Raw genomic sequence first — 22,252 nt, forward strand, 5'->3', positions numbered from 1 at the left:
ACTAGCGATGTAGGAGCATTACTCCCATACTACTGGCTCGGCTACTCAGGGGAAGTGCCAATGATCCATACTAGATATAGTAGACCAATTCAAACCCTGTACTTAGCCATTCAGTAATATGACTTGCCACTAACAAGTGGGCAAATGCATATTTAGAGTCCTCAGCAACTGAAAAATAAAAATGCTTTCTCCAAAAAATGTTTTTGTTTACTTCATCAAAACAAGACAGTAAAATCAGTAACAGCATTTCAATATAATTAGGTCTCAAGTCAGGCACTAGAACTACTAACTTCATAATGCCCCCCTTTGCTCTTAAAACAATACAGCTAAAGATAGAGCCCTACCAAATTCATGGCCATGAAAAACACGTCACAGACGGTGAAATGTGGGCTCCCCCACATGAAATCTGGTCTTTTGTGTGCTTTTACTCTATACTATACAGATTTCACTGGGGAGACCAGCGTTTCTCAAATTGGGGATTCTGACCCAAAAGGGAGTTGCAGGAGGGTCACAAGGTTATTTTAGGGGGGTCGCAGTATTGCCACTCTTACTTCTGCACTGCCTTCAGAGCTGGATAGCCAGAGAACAGCAGCTGTTGGCCTGGCGCCCAGCTCTAGAGGCAGTGCCCTGACAGCAGCAGCGCAGAAGTGTGGCAATACCATACCGTGCCACTCTTACTTCTGTGCTGCTGCCTTCAGAGCTGGAGAGTGGCAGCTGCTGACTGAAGGCCCAGCTCTGCAGTAAGTGGCAATCCCACAACATGTCATCCTTACTTCTGCGCTGCTACTGACGGCAGCTCTGCCTTCAAAGCTGGACTCCCGGACAGCAGTCAATGCTCTCCAGCTGCCCAGCTCTGAAGGCAGCATCGCTGCCAGCAGCAGCGCAGAAGTAAGGGTAGCAGTAGCGCAACCCCCCACACACACACAACTCCTTGTTGGGTCAGGACCTCTACAATTAAAACCCTGTGAAATTTCAGATTTAAATAGCTGAAATCATGAAATTTACAATTTTATAAATCCTATGACTGTGAAATTGACCAAAATGTCCCATGAATTTGGCAGCTATAGCTATAGACCTATTCAATTAATTTAACTTAACCACCAATAATGTATAGAGCTGCAGCTTTACTATGAAGGTGCCATAAAATATACTATTGATACTTTTCAGGAAACTACAAAAATCACCCTTACTATAAATATGGTTTCTTCTCATTCATATCAGCTCCTTTTTCCAAACACCAAGGTTGTGTAAGAACAAGGTTCCATCCATGTCTGTTTTGAGCTACCATTTGAGCCAGTTTGGAGATTGTCTGTCCATTATCCCCCGTTTGCTTCGGCAATGGAGCCATTTGCAATAAATGTGAAAAACAAACCCTTGGTAACAGGCTTCAAAACACCTTCTGGATTAGAACACAAGATAACTTTGTATGCTGACAGCATCTTGTTGTATTTGCAGGATCCAGAACCCCCAATTAAAAGTTATAGAACAAATTATTGGAATTTGGGCATTTATCAGACTTCACAATAAACTATAATAAATTTGAAATTTTAGGAAGCAATATTCCAAAATAGTCAAAACCAACTGTTGTCACTACATAAATTTCAATGGATAAAGGAATCTTCAAACTATTTAGGAGTAAATATTGTGGAGAACCATAAAAATAGTTTTAAGGCAAATTACCCTCCAATGTGAAATAAAATAATAAGACTCAGGGGAATGGAACAAATAAAATTTCTTGGCGAGGTAGGGTAACCTCGGCAAAGATTAACATCCTCCCAAAGTTGCTATATTTGTTGCAGTGCATCTCTGTTGATATCCCTGACACTAAAAACATGGCGGGATGCACTATTAAAATTCACATGGAAACATAAAAACAAAGGGTGAATTCTAAAATTCTGTATAAGCCTACAATGTGGGGTAGGCTGGCAGTCTCTAATTTGGCTTATTATTATTATAGTTATGCATCACAATTAAAAGGTGTGGTCAATTAGGTTAAGAAAAAACATTCAAATACTGGATAACTCTCTAACAAGACTGGAGCCCAAATATAGCTATTCATAATAATTATTAGTTTAAAAGTAATTTAGGGCACCAAAAATAAAGGTCATCCAGACCACTTTAGCAGCTCTAGACAAGTTTTTAAAATTCCTTTAGCCGAGGCCCTCTGCCCTAGCTACTTGCGTTAATAATCAGGAATTTCTCCCCAGGAAATATCAAAATGACTATTCATTATGGGTAAGGGTTGAGAACACTCAATACGGACAGCTATTCCTGGATCCTGACTTGAAATCATGCCAAAAGATGTAATAATGCAAATAATATTAAGATTCTGTATTTTCAATATTTACAAGTCAAATGTTTTATTGGGAAATTTGGATACAAAGCAGCTCTATCTGGACTTTTAACCACATTTCCGAAGTTGATCCATGAGAATGCTGGAACACCACGTTTAGTTTCTAAGATGTATACAATTTTTGACTGAAAGGTCTTGATATCAAAACAAACAGATGAAAAGATGGGGGAGGGATTTAGACAAAGAAAATTATCTGAATGAGTGAGTCTCTATATGGGAAAGTGGATATATATCTTCAATTTATGTAGCTCAAACAAAATTACTATAAATTACTGTATTGATGGCATTCGACTCTAGTTAAAATCCATCATATTTGTGCTATTAGGGAAGTGCTCTGTTGGGGGCGGGGAAAGGGTAATGTGGTGGTTTTGTCCAGGAACTATTTTGGGAGGAAGTTATTAAAGAGATTCATCTTATGACAAAATACCAGCTTCCCAAAGATCACCTGACCTGTAAATGATCTACATTTTGAACAGAATGACAACGTAATTTCATTTTTGTTAACAGCTAGTCTTAGTATTGCATATTACTGGAAAAATGTAGTGAAAATTCTTATGGAACTGTGGTGTAGTAAAATATGGACTATCCTTGTAATGGAAAAGATTTCATACCAAGTACATATACAAAAGAAGTGCCACAAATGATAGGTATTTAGAAATCTGGTCACCCTTTTTAGCATACTCAGAGAAAGAGGGCTCCCCCACCAGCAAGCTAGAATTTTAACCTGATTCTTTGAATAGTAACCTGATGCTGAATAAGTAACAAGTAATGTAAGATGTGGTATGTTAATTTTTTCTTTGTAGCTTTGCCTTAATAAAAGGTTTAAGAACATAGCAATGGTTGCAAATATAGCTCAGGATATCTGCTTATCAATTTTGTGTTTCAGTTTGCATTGTTTTTACAGTTGAGGATGTTAACTGGTCCTAGACTTCTGTTTTTCATTATCTGTATTTTTAGTGTAAAACTTTTCAAAAGAAAACGGTGGCGGGGGAGGATATATATATATATATCTCCATCCAGAAAGGCACGCAGTCTTGATTTGAAGAGATCAAGAGATGGAGAAACTACCACTTCCTTGGTAGTTTGTTCCAACGGTAAATCACCCTCACTGTTAAAGATGTGTGGCTCTCGTTATGTCTTTTTCTGAAAAATTAAAGAGCACTTAAGTACCTAATATCTTCTCTCCATGAAGTTATTTCAAGAGGTGACTTGATCATAGTGTAATTTATCAGATTTATTAATTTAAACAGATTGAGCCATTTTGAAGGACTCCCTCAGTCCTTCACTGTAATTCATTGTTTTCAGCCCTCATATCATTCTTGTGGCTCTTTTCTGCACCCTCTCCAATATATACATATATAATCTTACATTTGGTTGTATTAAAACACATTTTGTCTGAATGGGCCCCGCTCATTAACCAAGCCAGATCACTCTGACCCCTTCAAAGCAACATTCTCCAGTTTATCTCGCAGGAGTATATGTTCCGATGGAACACAAAAGATTTCTTTTATAGCCAGTAGACACAATACAGTTCCCAAATGGGTGAGGACCTTCCACAATAAAGTGCCCACCTCCTAAGACAGAACTGAAAAAGTAGGAATCATGGTGTCCAAAAGGCTATTAGTGAAGAAAACATCTGAATTCCTATGTTCAGACTGAGGATGATTGAGACAAGTGAACTAGAGATATCTGACTCTATATCTATTCTTGGATTACAAGTGATCCAGGAATTTGTTTTAGAATCCGTGGGGGGGGGGGGACCCCCTAGATTTTTTTCTCTGCTGTTCTTGCCCTTTGCTGCAGCATCTCTATTTTCCCCAAAAGCTCTAACTTTTATAAGGAAGAGCAGTGAGCCCTACATTAAAAGGCAAAATCTCCCAAACAGGCTTTCCATTACAGATCTACTAACCCTTAGACAACTCTTGGTATTTTATGCTAAATTTTGCAAAAAATATATTGTTCTATTGAGGCATCCCTCCAATTACATGCAAAACCATTTTTCTTGCTTACTTTTCTTTAGATTTTGGGTCACATTTTGTCCTTAGTTGTATTTGTGCAATCCTACTGAAGTAATTTGGATTACTCTAGTAACTGAAGATAAAATTTGGCAGTCAGTCTCAAAACTACTGATGGCCTGAGAGGCACAGGACAAGTAAACTGAGATTCTATATGCTCGGAGGTTTAATACCTTTTTCTGCAGGCAAAAATCAATTTATGTCAATAGTTTCCTTTAAACAATTTATTTTACAAAAGAGAAGTAAATTTCTGATATGTCATACCTCCGTCCCACTAAGGGACCAATCAACAGGCCTTGAAATTCAATTTTGATCACCTGTATAGCTTGAAAAGATTTGGGGAATGAATTGTGGATATTAGGAGCATACAAGGACTCCTGCAATTGCTTCTCTCAAGAATTTTTGTATAACAGAGAATTAGTTAAAATTTGCAGCTTACATAGAGGAAAAACATCTTTTGATACCTTCTGAGAAAGAAACTGTAATTTTGTCATTAAATTAACATTTTGTGAGGGATCCCGATAACTCCCTTAATGAACAAGAAATTCTACTTTTAGGCAGATGGGGGGAAAATAAGAGGCCAAAATCCATTCATAGATTTTTTTATTTATTTATTTCCCAAATGCCTGTGCATGGAAGGCTCTATACACTTAGTTTTGTGATTAAGTTGCCCTGGATGGCAAACCTGAGGATGCATTTGGTAAGCAGCCTGCAAGTCAACGAATGCCCTGTTTAGCCATTCAATTAAATTAAGATTTAATAAACTTCTAGGGCAAATGCTTGGCTAAGAAACATTGCCATTACTGCATGTTGACTTCCAATATTAAGTCAAGTTCTCAGTGACTTGAAATTGGGCTACCTCCCTGAGCTAAGAAAGACAAGAGCCCAATGAAAGACGGATTTCCCCTGCAAAGAAAGAATCTTAAGACAAATATACATTTTAATCTACTGTAACCTGTATTTCAATCAATAGCGTAACAATTTATAAAATCCCAGTCCCTAAAGTTATAGTAAAAATAATAGTGAATAGAAAGAATTTTTCTAACGGAAGTTACTGCCCATAAATTTGTTACAATAAATCAGCAAATGCAGGATGCCCTAAAATACATTTTTACTACGCTTGCTTTAGGAAGTCTGTATCAGCTTCCTGGGGAAGCTTTTTTATATCCTACATCTCTTTAACCTGCCCACCCTACATATCAAATCCAAGAACCACCATAATCCTGTGCACATCACCAGCAATTTCAACACCAGCAATATGAGTCACATAACTTCACTACAAGGATGCATGCTCAAAAATACAAACATACGCACCACCCCACTGAATGACACATGCCATTTACTTGACCAGAAGTCAGTCTCTAACGCACCATCCTTTGATAAGACATCATCAACTGCTTGCCTCTGGAAAGTGGGCAAATGGTTGAGAGACAGCCCTAGGAGTCCAGGGACTGATCTAGATTCTATTCCTGACTCTGCACACATCTTCTGTTACCTTGGGCAAATCAAATAATCCTCTGATTCATCTCTAAAATGGGGATAACAGCACGTATCTAACAGGAATGTTGTGAGGCTAAATTAACTAGTGTTTGTGAAGATGTCAAAATCCTTAGGTAGAAGTCACCATGTAAACTCAAAGTATTCATATATACACATGACCTTTCCAATTCCTGATCTCACCTTACTAATGTACTAATGTATTTGCTTCATTTCAGTCACTGAAAACTTTACAATACTTAACCATAGATTTTAAGCTTCTACACAGCAGACATCAAAAACCCAAGTACCCCTATGCAAGTTATACTACATACACTCTGCTTTGTAAACTTAGGACATGGCTTAAGACATCCAGAGCCCTTGAGAAAACACTAAGGTACAGTGAAGTAACTAGGATTTAAGACAAGCAGCTGTTGCTAGGTTTTGGGTAAGTCCGGAATATATCTAGAGGTAATATGTAAACCACTACACTACTACATTTTTCTGACATAGATCTGCCTTACCTGGAGAGTACATAAAATGGCAGGAATACATGGATAGATTTAAGATTGTTTGGTTTATGTAAACCTTGGATTTCCACGTTCCATTGTTTGACAAGGGATTTTGTTTTTATTAAAAAAAATCAAACAACTTTTTTACCCTCTAATTGTCAGTTATAGTAAGTAGTATGAGGCAGATAGGCCCGCATATAAAAACTGAGCCCCAAAACTGAGATTTTAGGAGGAAAAGACTGAAAAGACTTTTTACTTCGACTGAGTTAAACCCTTCACCCATATGTTGTGTGACAAAGTAATGCTGTTCAAAGTTGAGACACTGAACGTAAACATATAAAGGGGAAGTTATCATAAGAATGAGAACTGTCCCTCTTTGTGCATGGCTGAAGGAATATATGATTGGTGTTTTCCTATAATTTCAGTTCCAACTTTTTGTTAGCATTGCATCTTAATTATTTTTGAGTAGGGACTGTTTAGTATGGTTAGAACCTTTTAGGTTTAGGGTTTTTTTAAATTTTATTAATAGAGGGATGCGTCTACTTTTGCATTTGTGTACTTAACTTAAAAAAAAAAAACTGCAGCTGATAGTTGACAATGAGTGTGCGCATGTACATGCCCACCCTGGAGTGTGTGTGGACAGAACTCACAGAATTTATGAGAATGGCACCTACAGAATTATTCCTCAAATACCTAAAACAGCCCTAGGTTAAACCACCTTCTTGTCTAAAGGATCTCATGCACACATATTTCACAGGTTAGGAGTTGTATGAGTTGTGTGTATGTGCAAACCTGAGAAAACAGATTACATTCATCTACATTTGATTTGTGTTTATATATATTCTGCTTTTGCTTATGCTTAGTTTAGTTAATTAAAATCCTATACAACTGGAAACCTGTGAGGTCTGGATGTTTCTTCCCCAGATGTCAGGGTTCTGAACCTGAGGAATCCCGAGGTAAATAAGAGAAGCAACTCTGTGATCCACCTAATTGTTGTCGAAAGAACTGTCCCTATGTCTTTCCATAACTGGTACTCAAACAGGAACACAACTTTTCACAGAAAGTTGACATATATTTATTATGTACTTAAATAAGCAATGTGAGTTACAAAACCTTTAACAGCCAGAGATGTTGGATGCCAGCCAGTTAACCTAAAGGCTGATTAATTCCATATAATAAGTCTACAACCCTCCAAGTATGGAGTGGAGGTCAAGGATAATCTAGGCATGGCCCAATATCTAAACAAATACTTTGCCTCAGTCTTTAATAAGGCTAAAGAGGATCTTAGGGATAATGGTAGCATGACAAATGAGAATGAGGATATGGAGGTAGATATTACCATATCTGAGGTAGAAGCGAAACTCAAACAGCTTAATGGGACTAAATCGGGGGGCCCCCGATAATCTTCATCCAAGAATATTAAAGGAATTGGCACAAGAAATTGCAAGCCCATTAGCAAGAATTTTTAATGAATCTGTAAACTCAGGGGTTGTACCGTATGATTGGAGAATTGCTAACATAGTTCCTATTTTTAAGAAAGGGGAAAAAAGTGATCCGGGTAACTATAGGCCCGTTAGTTTGACATCTGTAGTATGCAAGGTCTTGGAAAAAAATTTGAAGGAGAAAGTAGTTAAGGACATTGAAGTCAATGGTAAATGGGACAAAATACAACATGGTTTTACAAAAGGTAGATCGTGCCAAACCAACCTGATCTCCTTCTTTGAGAAAGTAACAGATTTTTTAGACAAAGGAAACGCAGTGGATCTAATTTACCTAGATTTCAGTAAGGCGTTTGATACCATGCCACATGGGGAATTATTAGTTAAATTAGAAAAGATGGGGATCAATATGAAAATTGAAAGGTGGATAAGGAATTGGTTAAAGGGGAGACTACAATGGGTCCTGCTGAAGGGTGAACTGTCAGGCTGGAGGGAGGTTACCAGTGGAGTTCCTCAAGGATCGGTTTGGGGACCAATCTTATTTAATCTTTTTATTACTGACCTCTGCACAAAAAGTGGGAGTGTGCTAATAAAGTCTGCGGATTATACAAAGCTGGGAGATACTGCCAATTTAGAGAAGGACAGGGATATCATACAGGAGGATCTGGATGACCTTGTAAACTGGAGTAATAGTAATAGGATGAAATTTAATAGTGAGAAGTGTAAGGTCATGCATTTAGGGATTAATAACAAGCATTTTAGTTATAAGCTGGGGACTCATCAATTAGAAGTAACAGAGGATGAGAAGGACCTTTGAGTATTGGTTGCTCATAGGATGACTGTGAGCCGCCAATGTGATATGGCTGTGAAAAAAGCCAATGCGGTCTTGGGATGCATCAGGAGAGGTATTTCCAGTAGGGATAAGGAGGTTTTAGTACCATTATACAAGGCACTGGTGAGACTTCACCTGGAATACTGAGTGCAGTTCTGGTCTCCCATGTTTAAGAAGGATGAATTCAAACTGGAACAGGTACAGAGAAGGGCTACTAGGATGATCCGGGGAATGGAAAACTTGTCTTATGAAAGGAGACTCAAGGAGCTTGGCTTGTTCAGCCTAACTAAAAGAAGGTTGAGCGGAGATACGATTGCTCTCTATAAATCTATCAGAGGGATAAATACCGGAGAGGGAGAGGAATTATTTAAGCTCAGTACCAATGTGGACACAAGAACAAATGGATATAAACTGGCCACCACGAAGTTCAGACTTGAAATTAGACGAAGGTTTCTAACCATCAGAGGAGTGAAGTTTTGGAATAGCCTTCCAAGGGAAGCAGTGGGGGCAAAAGATCTATCTGGCTTTAAGACTAAACTCGGTAAGTTTACGGAGGAGATGGTCTGATGGGATAACATGGTTTCGGTAATTAAATATTCATGGTAAATAGGCCTGATGGCCTGTGATGGGATGTTAGATGGGGTGGGATCCAAGTTACCCGGAAAGAATTTTCTGTAGTATCTGGCTGATGAATCTTGCCCATATGCTCAGGGTTTAGCTGATCGCCATATTTGGGGTCGGGAAGGAATTTTCCTCCAGGGCAGATTGGAAGAAGCCCTGGAGGTTTTTCGCCTTCCTCTGTAGCATGGGGCACGGGTCACTTGCTAGAGGATTCTCTGCTCCTTGAAGTCTTTAAATCACGATTTGAGGACTTCAATAGCTCAGACATAGGTGAGAGGTTTTTGGCAGGAGTGGGTGGGTGAAATTCTGTGGCCTGCGTTGTGCAGGAGGTCAGACTAGATGATCATAATGGTCCCTTCTGACCCTAGTATCTATGAATCTAAGTAACAATAGTAGGTATAATATTTTCATATAGAATTACTATTAAGTTTACACTGTCACTTCCTGGCTTTCAAATCCCCGCGTGTTTTTTGTAGGGATCTGTTGTTATTTTAAAAAGGACAACATTCTAGTAAGGGTCTCCCTGCCTCTTTTCCTTATTAAAGGTGTTAGTATGTATTTAAAACATTAATTCCATTCCAACAAAGTATTGGACTGTGAACAGATTTTACTTTTCATTACATGAATGATTGCTATATGTGACATCTTCTGACAATATGGCTGGTTTTTCAACTGCAAAAGATTTTTTCAAGCAATACTCATAGGGAATGAACAGAGAGGAGAGTCTTATTTCATTTTTTTAACAAAGTTCCTACTAGCCTCTGCATTTCACATACTGCTTTACTACCTGTGATTTTTTCCAGTTCTGTGCAAGGATATTCTTCTCTATGCAAATTTATGGATTATTATTTCAGCTAAAAATGTATTAGATCCCATACAACAAGTTCTATTATTTAGCAGAGCACATTTACGATGAGAAAAATTTCTTAATTTATTGTACTGTGGCTCACATTTCATTGAAGACTGCCACTGCATAGAAAACAAAGGATCAATTTTTATCCTATATGCAAAAGTGTGTATATATATTATGCATAAAATGGAAATATAGTCAGATCTTCAGATAATAATGCTCACAAAATATAGCTAAGAAGATAACTAAGAGCCTAATTAAAAGATGCAATAATCTTATTGTTTTAGGGACAAAAATTTTCATGTAAAACTATAATGAGCAGTGATAAGATTATAAAGAACAAAAGAGCAAATGATTTATGTAATGGAAAATTTTTCCTTTAAAAGAGAAACTAGGAGAACTTCAAAACAGTCTTGCTTCTATTTCATATTTGTTACACAGTATCATATGGCTTATGTACAAGCATTCATTATTTATACGATATTAGAAAAATATGAATCTATATGTATTCAAAGGTAACAGTTCATCTAGTTTTAAAGATTAATTTAACACCCAACCTGTGCCTTTGTTCACAGGATGACTTGGTACATGAAAATACAGACATTAGTAATGAATTCTATTAATGCAGATTTCACTTGAAGCTAACCTAGATTTACTTTACACAGTTAAGTGACTTCATTTCACTGGAAAAAGGATTCCCTGAAGCAAAAAACATCAACTACTGTCGATGATATTGCTTAAATTTGCACAATGCATAGCAAAAACATAAATTCTGATTAGATTTCTTCATTTTCCCCTCAAGCAGCACTTTTAAAATACAATCTTTTAATGATTGTTTAATTTTAATATAACTAGCATATAAATCCTTTACATACTGCTCTGCTGAAGCCTCAGTATAATGTCTAATTTTTCATGGAAAAAACTAATTACTTGATTCAGTGAGCTGCCTGTGGTAAAACATAGATTTCTATTTACATTCAAAAGTTGGACTTCAACTTGGTCTCAACACTCTAGTTAATTCCAAGCGCTTTTTGTTTAATAGTTCTAATTTAGTAGTAGTACTTCATTCTAGCTTTTAAAAGATTTTCAAGATGATCTTGCCATATTTTTTACAAAAGTTCACATCTATTGCTTATCAAATTCAGAATCCTGTATTTTACTTTCCTTCCTAGATATATATAACCACCTATTAAATCTAATATTATTGAAATACCTATGCACAAAAATCATTTAGATAACCAGTGCACAATGGAAGTTACTATTTTACAACAGATACAATCTCACTTTTTCCAAAAAAAAGTAGCAGGAAAACAGTAGTTAATGTAGTTCTTGTCAGATTAATAAAACTTCTGCAACAGTTAAGATCCTTGAATACCTCGCACTCTCTGCTTGAAACTTAGCCTCTTTGAAGGAGGAGGAACAGAGAGGGAAGAGTTTACTTTTGTAGTCTCTAAAGGTACCTTTTATTACTAATAGTTTTTCTTCTGAAATTTCCCTTTTAGTTATAATACACTTTGTAACGGTTTCAAAAGAAAACTTCAAATATGAAAAGATTAAAAGTGCAATACTAAAAAAAGATTACAGTACCTGACACGTGGGCCTTGACTAACAACAGAAATTAAAGCAATCTGAAGTACCACATACTACAAATTATGTGGGGAGAAAACATCAATGTATTCAGTGGTTTCTTCAATCAGTTCAGAAAGATGCATCATTAACTACAAGCTGTTGATGTGGGAGTATATATATTCCCTTACATGACAACTATAAACCTCCAATATTTTTATTAATATGAAAAAAGAATATCCAAGTGCCTATGTGAAAACCAGAGACAAAATTCTCAACGATTCTCCCATTTAGAAATGAGATGGATTCATTAAAATGAATTATACACTGGCTGCATGTAACATAAAACCAGTTCTAAAGAGTTTGGGGGGTGGGGGGGAGACTTGTTTAAAAGGGGAAACAAAACAAAATGAAGACATCTTGCACAGACATAGTAAAGCTCTTGTCAATCTCATGTGTGTAAGAGGAATTGGCATTTTCCCATGAAGCAATTTCTTAATCCCAAATGAGGACACAATAGCCTCATTTAATATGCCTTCTTACAAAAAAGTTTATTTTGTCTAATCCAAACCTTAACTAGCAGTCATTACACTCCAATTAATGGACTGCAGAATCCAAGGGTGACAGCACAATTTTGCAACTTAAAAAAAACTGAATTCTCATTTAGTTAACTGAAAGAAGTAAAAATTTAATGATCTCAAAGCTATTAAAACAATGTGTGTTCTGGAGAATTAAGAAAACAAATCTCTTAAATGTTCTTATCATCAGTAATGAGCAAAGAGACAGATTTTTCAATAACTAATGGCTTTCCAGTAGTGAGATTTGTTTAATTTTGTACTACCAAGGTCCTTGTAACTTCTACCCTCACAATTCAAACCCTCTATATTACCATTATTTTCAGCTATACCTTAGTATTTTTTACATTAAATAGTAATCATTATTTAGTTGATACTGACATCTGCTTTTTAAACTGAAAAGCTTCCAAAAGATATACAAAATTCTGTTTCTAGCTAGATTTTATTCCTTCTCGTGTAAGCACACTTCATTACAACACAATTGCCTGTGGGCAGGACTAAACCACAGTTCCATCTTTCAACATAGGCAGGATTTTAACTGTATCGCCAAATCAAGTAAAAGTACTGAATAACCACAGATAAGCTCTCTACCCCTAAAGATTTACCTGCAAAGAATAAGCCATTTTGGTTCTTGTAACGGAATTTCCTTCAAAACACTAACATCCTGCAACCAATATTGTACAGTTATCAGTATCCTCAGTTTGAGAAAATATCTTCAAAGGATTCATGGAAGTGCAACACTACTGGACTGGATGTAAATGCAAGGGTCTCTCTCAAGAATCAGACACTGAGAACAATAGCGAAAGAAAAGACTAAAACCACAGGAAACAAAGGGTATGACATACAGGATTATAGTGCAAACTTGATCAATTATGTTTAGGAAAGGAAGAATCTGACAATGGATTCTTAGATAAACCAGATCTTGCGCTACAGATAAGAAACTTTTCATTACAGTTTACTATAAACTTTAATTCCTGGAACATATGAACAAATATGTCCACATCATTTGTGGAATCAGAAGTAGAATTCTTGATGAATCAGTACAGAGATAGAGAATCATACCTGAGCCTTTTCCTTCGTCAACACAGTTGGGAGGACTTCCATCATTTTCCATGAACACTTGCAATGCTGATTCAAAGCCAAAGTGGACAATGTAAATCAGAGAGGACGCCCCCTATTAACTAATGGGGACTAGGATCAACAGGAATATAATACAAAGAGTGTGAACATTTAATGAGTGCAAGGAAATCCCCCAGATGCAATGGTAAAATTAGAAATTTGGCAGATTTCATGCATGCGTTTCTATCACCAATGGAAGGACCATTTTATTAATGCATCCGATGAAGTGAGCTGTAGCTCACAAAAGCTTATGCTCAAATAAATTTGTTAGTCTCTAAGGTGCCACAAGTACTCCTTTTCTTTTTGCGGATACAGACTAAAACGGCTCCTACTCTAAAACCTGACATTAGGTACTGCAGATTAGATCCTCTCTGGGAGATAACTATGGTATTTAAGAGGGCAATCTGATAAGAAAAGGAAGCAATGGATTAGATTTCACACCCTCACTGAGCTAATGGGAATAGGAAATTCTATTGTTATTGAAGCACCCAAGAAAGCCAACTACAATTTCAAGCAACAGAACTGGTAATAAGTAGCAAGCATAAGACTCTTCTTGAACATTTATACCTTTTGTCTGCAAACCTCTAGCTCAGACATCAGTGGGCCAGAAAGACTTGGCACATGTCCCCCTCAATGAGCATTCCAATCTTCTTTTGGATCTTATTCGCACTGTCTACTTTTAACAGGAGGGAGAATTTTCCACAGAAGAACCAGATGGGATTTTTAAGTTAAAGAAACAAACCCACTGTTGTGTTGGGTGATTGTTTTAAGTTCACTTTCAGAATTCCCACAAATCAGACCTCAAGAAATAAGAGCAGCCAGCCTAATCTTAACAGTAAGGTCTCTTGACCATGAATCTAGCCATACAGCTTTTGTGGTAACGCTATGGAAGCCCATACTGCATATAGGTAATTAACAGTTTTACACAGCTTTGTATAAAAAGGCACAGTAATATAAATTAAACCACCAAATTAGAAGCTAAGTGCACTTATGATCAAGCACCACTGAAGTATCAAACCCAAATTTAACTCTGACCCCCTTTCCCTACACACACTTTACACCACACAGCTTCAACCATGATGTGTGTAGCATATCACTACTGCACAGTACAATCAGTGTATGCACCGTCTACTCATAATAAAATGTACAAAAACAGAAGCGTACCCTCCAATTCATCTTCGAACGGCAATACAAAATACCTACTCTTAAACTTCATATAGATATCAAGGACCTATCCAGCAGCATTGTTTCTATTCTATGTGACTATGCACACCATAAACCCTGTATACTCCCATGGTTCATATAAGTGCTATACCACATAAACAGTGGGGGACAAGGTATAAGATGCCCACATCAGTAGGCTGCACACTTAAAAGTACACAGACAAAGCCACAAGACATTCCAGGGGAGTTAACCCTTTCACAAATCATTAAATCTTATAAGTTTTGCTTTACTACAGACTATTAACATGCTCATTTGTGAACTCTATACCTATTTCCGAAGGTGAGGAGGAGGTAATGTGGGGTTATAAAGTGCATAGGACCTATGCAACAGATAGCAAATAAGTTGTTTATGGACTTCTACATGCTTTTTGAGATACACAGAGGCTGCCACACACTATGTTCCTGAGATATCTGCCAGATGCTGAAGGAACTTTAAGGTCTTATTTCAGAACATTTTTTTTTAATTAACATTGGATTTAGAGTGTTCAAAGACACAAACACGTAAAATGGAATCCATAAACTAAACTGGAACTTTCAGACCCTCTTTCTTTCTGAAGATATCCAATGACAAAAAAGAATTTGAAAGTTTTCAAACTTGCAAAGACACCTAATTTCCTCCCACCCACCCAAAATGTCAGTTAATTTGTTTTGATTTAAAGACAGGAATAGAAAAAAAGTTATCTTCCCTTCCTACCCACAGATACATATCTATAGTCTGACTGCAATGTTTAAAAAACAGTTTGGTATAGAGGAGGTCAGGGTGTATGCAAACAAACTTATAGGGAAAAAAGTCACAACTGCTACTCCATAATCCATAAAAACATTGCATAAAGTTTAAAAGCAACAACTTTACTATTTATTTGATGGCAGCATTTAACTATCTACATGTTCATCCACCAGTTTTCCAAAAATAAGTGAAAGCAAAGAAGAGCACTTACATTACAAAAACAAACTCATAAATCAAGAGAAAATTTTCAACAAAACCAGATTCCCTCCTGCAAGAATATATTAAGTATGTCTTCACTATTTTAAAAGCTTTTTTAAAAAAGAGTTCCTCATGTAAGCTTTCTACTAACTATTATAATTAGAAGCATGATTGTGGCATCAATAATACAATGTTCTATAAAATTAACTCCTCTGTTTCAAACCAGGATGGATAAAAACCATTGGGGGGGAGGGGAGTTGTTCTATTAAATCACATATTTATTTACATCAATTTTATTTAGACGTTGCTAGTTCTTTACTTTTCATTTTACAGCCCTAAATTGATAGAGTAGATATTTTGTTCTTGTTTCTTTAATTGGTTTCCTGTTAGTAGAATTTCAGACTTTACACAAAGATTTTCTGCTAAGACATTTCATACTGAAAATGTTCATTCTACTCTGAAAAATAAAAATCCCCAGGACCTCACGAACACCGTTACTGTGGGGAGAAAAACTCAAAACTGATAAATGGCGTGCACTATCATTCCAACCGATAGCAGTTTCTGATATACTGAACTTCCACAAGTCAAGAAAACTAAAATACTTCAACCAGATTATATTTTTCCATACAGGGTCTGCAGTTTGAAGTTGATGGGAACTGTGCTCCCAAATCACTTAAGTGTCTTTGCAAATCCCACCCTTAGTTGCCTAAATAGAGTTTAGGAACTTAACTTTAACTTTCCATTGACAATTCAGTCAGTGTATACTAAAAATTCACAATAACTATATTAACATATTGAAAGTCTACATAACTTTTCATTGTTACTACTAAAATGATTTTGTTATAACGTGACAAAGATATTAGTCCACTAAGAGAAGAATATTTAATGAAAATACAATTTTAAACCCCGATGATCCATGCAATTTAAGCATATGCATAGTCCATTGAAGTCAATGAGACTACTCATGTGACTGAAGTTACATACCTGCTTAATGGTTTTCAGAATTAGGGCTCTAATTCTAAAAAAAAATGTTTTTGAACAAAAATGTGTTCATACAGCAGTTTTGTAAAATTCAAAGAAGATCTAACTGATGTGGGTTTTAAAAAAGTATCATTTGGTTAATCATAAATTTTTATCTAAAGCTGCAATAGCACAAACTCTCAAATTCATTTTTACAAAACCTCCACCGGACTATTTTTAATATGCAATTTTTAGATCATGATTTAAAATCACTCCATTCTCTTTAAAACAATATGCAATGTCTGGCTAATTAAAAAAACTAAATGATTACAATCAATGGTCTTATGTTAAAATCTGTATGACTCTATCAGAGTCGATAATGAACCAGTGGTCTACCTTGCTGTTAAGGGTCTATGTGCTTCCAGAGTTGCTATCTTTTAGGTGGTATGTACAAAGCTGATCACTTAGTAATAAAGATCCAGTGGAACTTTCGTCAGGAGTATGCTAATCTTGTCTCAATTGTGTCTTGTCTCAATTTTAATTTGGGAAATTGCATTCTATGCAAATTCTCCTGCAGTGTTGATAAGATTCTTTACTTTTGTCTTAAATTATTTTGTAGTTCTAGTGAGTGTTCTTAAACAATTGCAGGTATTCCACCCCAAAAATGACTCCTTTCTGTAATGGATGCTGCAATTCCAGACAGGTGATGAACAGTCACCATGCAATAACTGTATTTAAATGGCACACTACAATAGCAATATATTGTATTTTTTGAACAATTAAAGCAGCATAAGTATAATTAAGGACAATTAGTAGCAGAATGTAATAAACTTGCTTGTGATGTATGAAAAGCACATTAAAACTATTGGGAACCACAAAATCCCAACAGCAGTGATTTCATACTCTTACAAATGGAGATGAAGATTCTAAATAAATAAATACACCAGATCCTCGCTAGAACACGCGTCTATATAGCATGAATTCGCATATAATGCGGTCATGGCCATGAATCCCAAATGTAATTACTTTAATTGGAATTCATTTTAACACGGTACCGCGCATGGATCCCAAATCCTGTGTTCTAGCGAGGGACTGGTGTAAATTTTTTTTTTTTTTTAAATGTGGCAGGGGGTGTAACTTCTCTTGCAACTACCCATCCAATCAGTGGAAGTACCTCTGTCCCCTCGTCTCAGGGTCTCTCTTCTCTTCCATATTCAGTCTCCATGTATTTCCTCCACTGAAAATGCATGAACTGCTCCTACTTTCCCCTTCACTAACCTCAACATCCTTCTCTTTCCACACATCTCTCCCTACAATCATTTTGTTTCAGAGGCTTCCTTTCTTTCCCTTTTGTTTGAGGCATCTTTAGCAGTAAAGAAGAATGATCACCCAAAGTGATAGTGGCTGTACTCCAGTACAACTGCACTTTCCTAGTAATGCTGGCATTGTGAAAATGACTACATGCATACAATCTTAGTCAGTATGACACCGCTGCTGGAAAGGTGCCACTGTACAGAATTCACAGACTAGATCACGCTTAAAAAATTTTATTCTTGGTTGCTTCATAAAATGCTGGACAACACAGTTCCCTTGATCCTGTGCCAAATTTAAATCCACAACAAAGTGATAATATTTTCTTTTTGCTATATGCTATTCCAAACCATATCAAACAAGCTCATCAGAAATTACATGTCTCAAGGTACTGTTATCTCTGGAAGCAGTAACTACTATAATGTTGTTACCTATAACATGATGTGTAAATCAGCTATACCCTTTTACAATAAAAATGGAAAATGCAAGCTGCAATTTCCTTCTAATAAAAAGATCACTTAACTCACTTAAGTCCCACACTGCATTTGAAATATTAAATAAATGACATTTCATAAAGGGAATAAGTATATATTATTAAAGCTTAGCTGGGTAAGTAGGAATGTCACCCGTGCCTTCACTCCGAACAGGTGCCTCATAAAAAATTAACATTAGTGGAATAGCTTGATGCAGCACTTCTGAGCCATCTCTTTAATTATACATGACTGCATTGCTACCTGCATGAAATAGGCCTAGAGACACACAGAAGGCACCTCAGTTCTGAGATTTCACGGGTTACATAGCCAAGTAAACAATCTGGTATTCATGAAAACATGAATTCTGTAAAGACGTGAGTATGACAATGTTAGTATGTTACAAAACAGGATAAAAGTAGTACAGCAATACAATAGGCCACGCCCCAAAAATTACATGCAGGGGGACGGGACAACTATGCACAGTGGACAAACACAGCAAAGTGTACATTTGCACTAGTCTGCAAGGTTTACTGCCTTATAGTTGTTTTGGTGGCAAAGACTAAGGACAGAGGAACTTATGGCAAGAGCCAAGTTGCTCCTTACTGTACGTTTTTGATTCCAAAATGGTCTGAAAATCCTTCAAACAAGGTTTACAGAATTAGGCAACTGAGCACCCTGAAAATGTGAACAATTTTTTTTTAAACAGTTGATGGAACTAGGGAAATTAGGTATATAAAGAGTAAAAGTCCATCTCTGATAGGAAAAATGGATAATAGTTAAATAGGAGAAAAAACACAAAGTAGAAAAAATTAAGGAGAAAATTAAGGAACAGCTAAAAAGTGTCCCCTAATAGTAAAGGAATGCAAAAACCTTACACTGAGATTTTCAAAGCTGACTAGAGATTTAACCGTATAAATTCCATTGAAATTAATGGGAGTAGTCAACTATAAAAATCTCAACTATATTTCTTAAGAAACCAGGTTTGCATTCTTTGAGGACAAGGACCTGGGAAAGCATATTTGGTTGTGGTGTATAATTAAAAGGATGTAAGTTAAAGCTTCAACTTAAACTAAAAAGATTATATGATATTTTTTTCTACTTGATAGCCCTGCAATTTAGACTTGGGATTTAAATATCACAATGGGTTTTTCTGATCCATGTATGTGCATCAGGCAGGAATAGCCAATTTTATTCTTTAAAAACTAAACAAAACACTGGGAACTACCAAGAATCATCAAGGCGTCCAATACCTAAATAATAGAGGTGGGATCTTTGTTACCCTTCTCTCCTCCCTATCTCTTTCCTTCCTTTTGTCTGTCATACTCACCTGTTGCATCTTTTCTCCATTTAGGCTCTAAATGTGTAATGATATCAACATGGCAGACTAGGCAACCATGAAGAACCCCACTGATTTAAATGAGATGCCATGGGCTTGAGTTGACTCTACAGGGCAAAAAGAAAAGGAGTACTTGTGGCACCTTAGAGACTCCTTTTCTTTTTGCGAATACAGACTAACACGGCTGTTACTCTGAAATCTACAGGGCAGGTGTCTTTGTTCTATCAGCTAATTTCTAATTACCTTATACTATATTTTAAATTATTTAAACCTGTACTTACATTAACTTTACAAGCACATTTGATTTTGCACTAAAACATAACCATTCACAAGCCAAACTACAAGTATCCCAAGTCCATTTCAATTCTTGTCTTGTGGTTCACTTGCAAATGAGTACCACCTGCAATGTTGAATTTACATGCCTTTTCAGAATTCAGAATACATAAACTGTAACTAAGTCAAATGCAAAAGTTACTTTAAAACCTTCCACTGTAGAGTCAGAGATTTACAAGGAATAAAACAACTTACTATGTAGTTCACGATGTATCACATCTACTAGGTTTGGTTCATCTCCCCACCAGAATATCCATAACTCTTTACAATCCGGTTTGACATCACGACGCCACACACACAGCAAATTGGCCTGCAGGCAGCGGATGAAGCTGAGCAGAATTGGATCATCCTGGGCTGGGGCTGAAATGATGGGGCCACAATCCCCATGACCTTCAAAATTGTACCTACGCCATTTGATGCCTGTGAGTTCAGCCTGATGAAGGAAAAAAAAAATCATTAAGTTATTTTGCTTTAAAAGTAATTTATACTCATGGTTTTATATTATTTCTTTCTGATTTTGTACTTTAATTCCTGTGTTTCATTTCTCAATTGACAATGGTAAAATTATTGCCACTGTGGCTAAACACGTCAACGGGCATTCCCGCTTCCCCCTTGTTCTAACAAAACAAGGAATAAACAAGCTTTTAGAACAAATAAAACATTTTTAGGAGCAAAACATAGCAAAACCCTAGACTTCATTGTTTCACAACAACCAGGTTGTCATCATGTCGAGCTGGTTCACTGCATTTCCCAAAACATTTACTGAAGTCTCCATTACGGTCCCCACTGTGCTAGGTACTGTACAAATGGACACAATCCCTGTCCTGAAGAGTTTACAATCCAAGGCCTTACCTACACTGCAGGGTAAGTCGATGTAAGTTACGTAACTTACCTCGACGTAGTTTACATCAACTTACCATGTGTCTACATCACGCTATGTCAGAGGGAGACGCTCTCCCGTTGACATAGTTTCCACCTCTTGTTGAGGTGAAATACTGAGGTCGATAGGAAAGTACTCTCCCATTGACTTATTCCATCTTCACCAGACCCGCTAAATCAATGCCACTGCATCAACTGCAGCAGTGCCAATTTAGCCCGCAGTGAAGACAAGCCCTAAAAATCACAAACGGGGAAAGGGTATGGAATAGGGATGAAACATGCAATGAAAATGAAAACTGTGAAGAACTGGAACAGCTTTGTTAGTTACAGGGCTCACTGGTTATAGGTTTTAAACTTTTAATTAGGGGCATATGTAAAGCAAGGAATGGCAGTTACAAAGGAATTAGTAAGAGCAAGTGAATAAGAAATGGAAAAAGCAAAGTCACACCTCATCACCTGCCTAACCAGGCAGAATTTTGTAAGCCTCATGTCAAAGACGGGTCTTAAGAATAGGGTTGCCAACTTTCTAATAGCACAAAACTGAACATTCTTACCCCGCCCCAAGGCCCCACCCCTGACACCCCCCTTCTCAGAGGCTCTGCCCCTCCACTCACTCCATCCCCCTTCCCTCCATCACTCACTCTCTCCCACTTTCACCAGACTGGGGCAGGGGATTGGGGCGCGGGAAGAGGCGAGGGCTCCGGCTGGGGGTGAGGGCCAGAAATGAGGGGTTCACGGTATGGGAGGAAGCTCTGGGCTGGGGGTTGGGATGCAGGCTTTGGGGTGGGACTGGAGATGACGGGTCGGGGGTGCAGGAGGCGGCTCCGGGTTTGGGCCAAGAGGTTCAGAGTGCAGCCAGGGATGAGGGGTTGGGGTGCAGGAGGGGGCTCAGGGCTGGGGTGCAGGAGGGGGTGCAGGCTCCAGGAGGGAGTTTGGGTATATGAGGGGGTTCCGACCTTGGGCTGGGGTACAGGAAGGGGTTCAGGGTGCGGGCTCCAGCCAGGTGGCCCTTACCTGGTCCACAGTGCAGTGGGGCTAAGGCAGGTTCCCTTCCGCGAGTCCAAGAAGCAGCTGGCATGTCTGGCTCCTAGGTGGAGGGGCCAGGAGGCTCTGCACATTGTCCCCACCCTGAGCACCGGCTCCGCAGCCAGCCAATGGAAGCTGCGGGGGCCGCACCTACGGGCACGGGCTGCGCACAGAGCCCCCTGGCCTCTCCGCTGGCTGCTTCTGGGAGCCGCAGTCAGCCAGAGCAGGTAGGGAGCCTGCCTTAGCCCTGCTGCGCCATTGACCGGACTTTTCACAGCCTGGTCAGTAGTGCTGACCGCAGCCGCCAGGGTCCCTTTTCGACCTGGCGTTCCGGTCGGACACCCGACACCTGGCAACCCTACTTAAGAAGGGATATGAAGGAGAATAGAGTAGTAACTGAAAATGTGTTTTGGGGTGTCTTTTTCTAT

At 37.7% G+C, this 22,252-nt stretch overlaps 1 protein-coding gene across 3 annotated transcripts in view; it reads right to left on the reverse strand.

The window, feature by feature from the left end:
• The window catches only part of MED13L (mediator complex subunit 13L), a 428,751-nt gene that overhangs the window by 356,324 nt on the left and 50,175 nt on the right, over positions 1-22,252 (reverse strand). For all 3 annotated transcript variants that reach the window (XM_043529751.1, XM_007071902.4, XM_037878503.2), the window contains exon 2: positions 20,115-20,352. In XM_043529751.1, the coding sequence (XP_043385686.1) occupies positions 20,115-20,352 (238 nt within the window). The remainder of the gene's footprint in view (positions 1-20,114; positions 20,353-22,252) is intronic.

Source organism: Chelonia mydas, chromosome 15 (genome assembly GCF_015237465.2).
Source record: "Chelonia mydas isolate rCheMyd1 chromosome 15, rCheMyd1.pri.v2, whole genome shotgun sequence".
Classification (NCBI taxonomy): Eukaryota; Metazoa; Chordata; order Testudines; family Cheloniidae; genus Chelonia; species Chelonia mydas.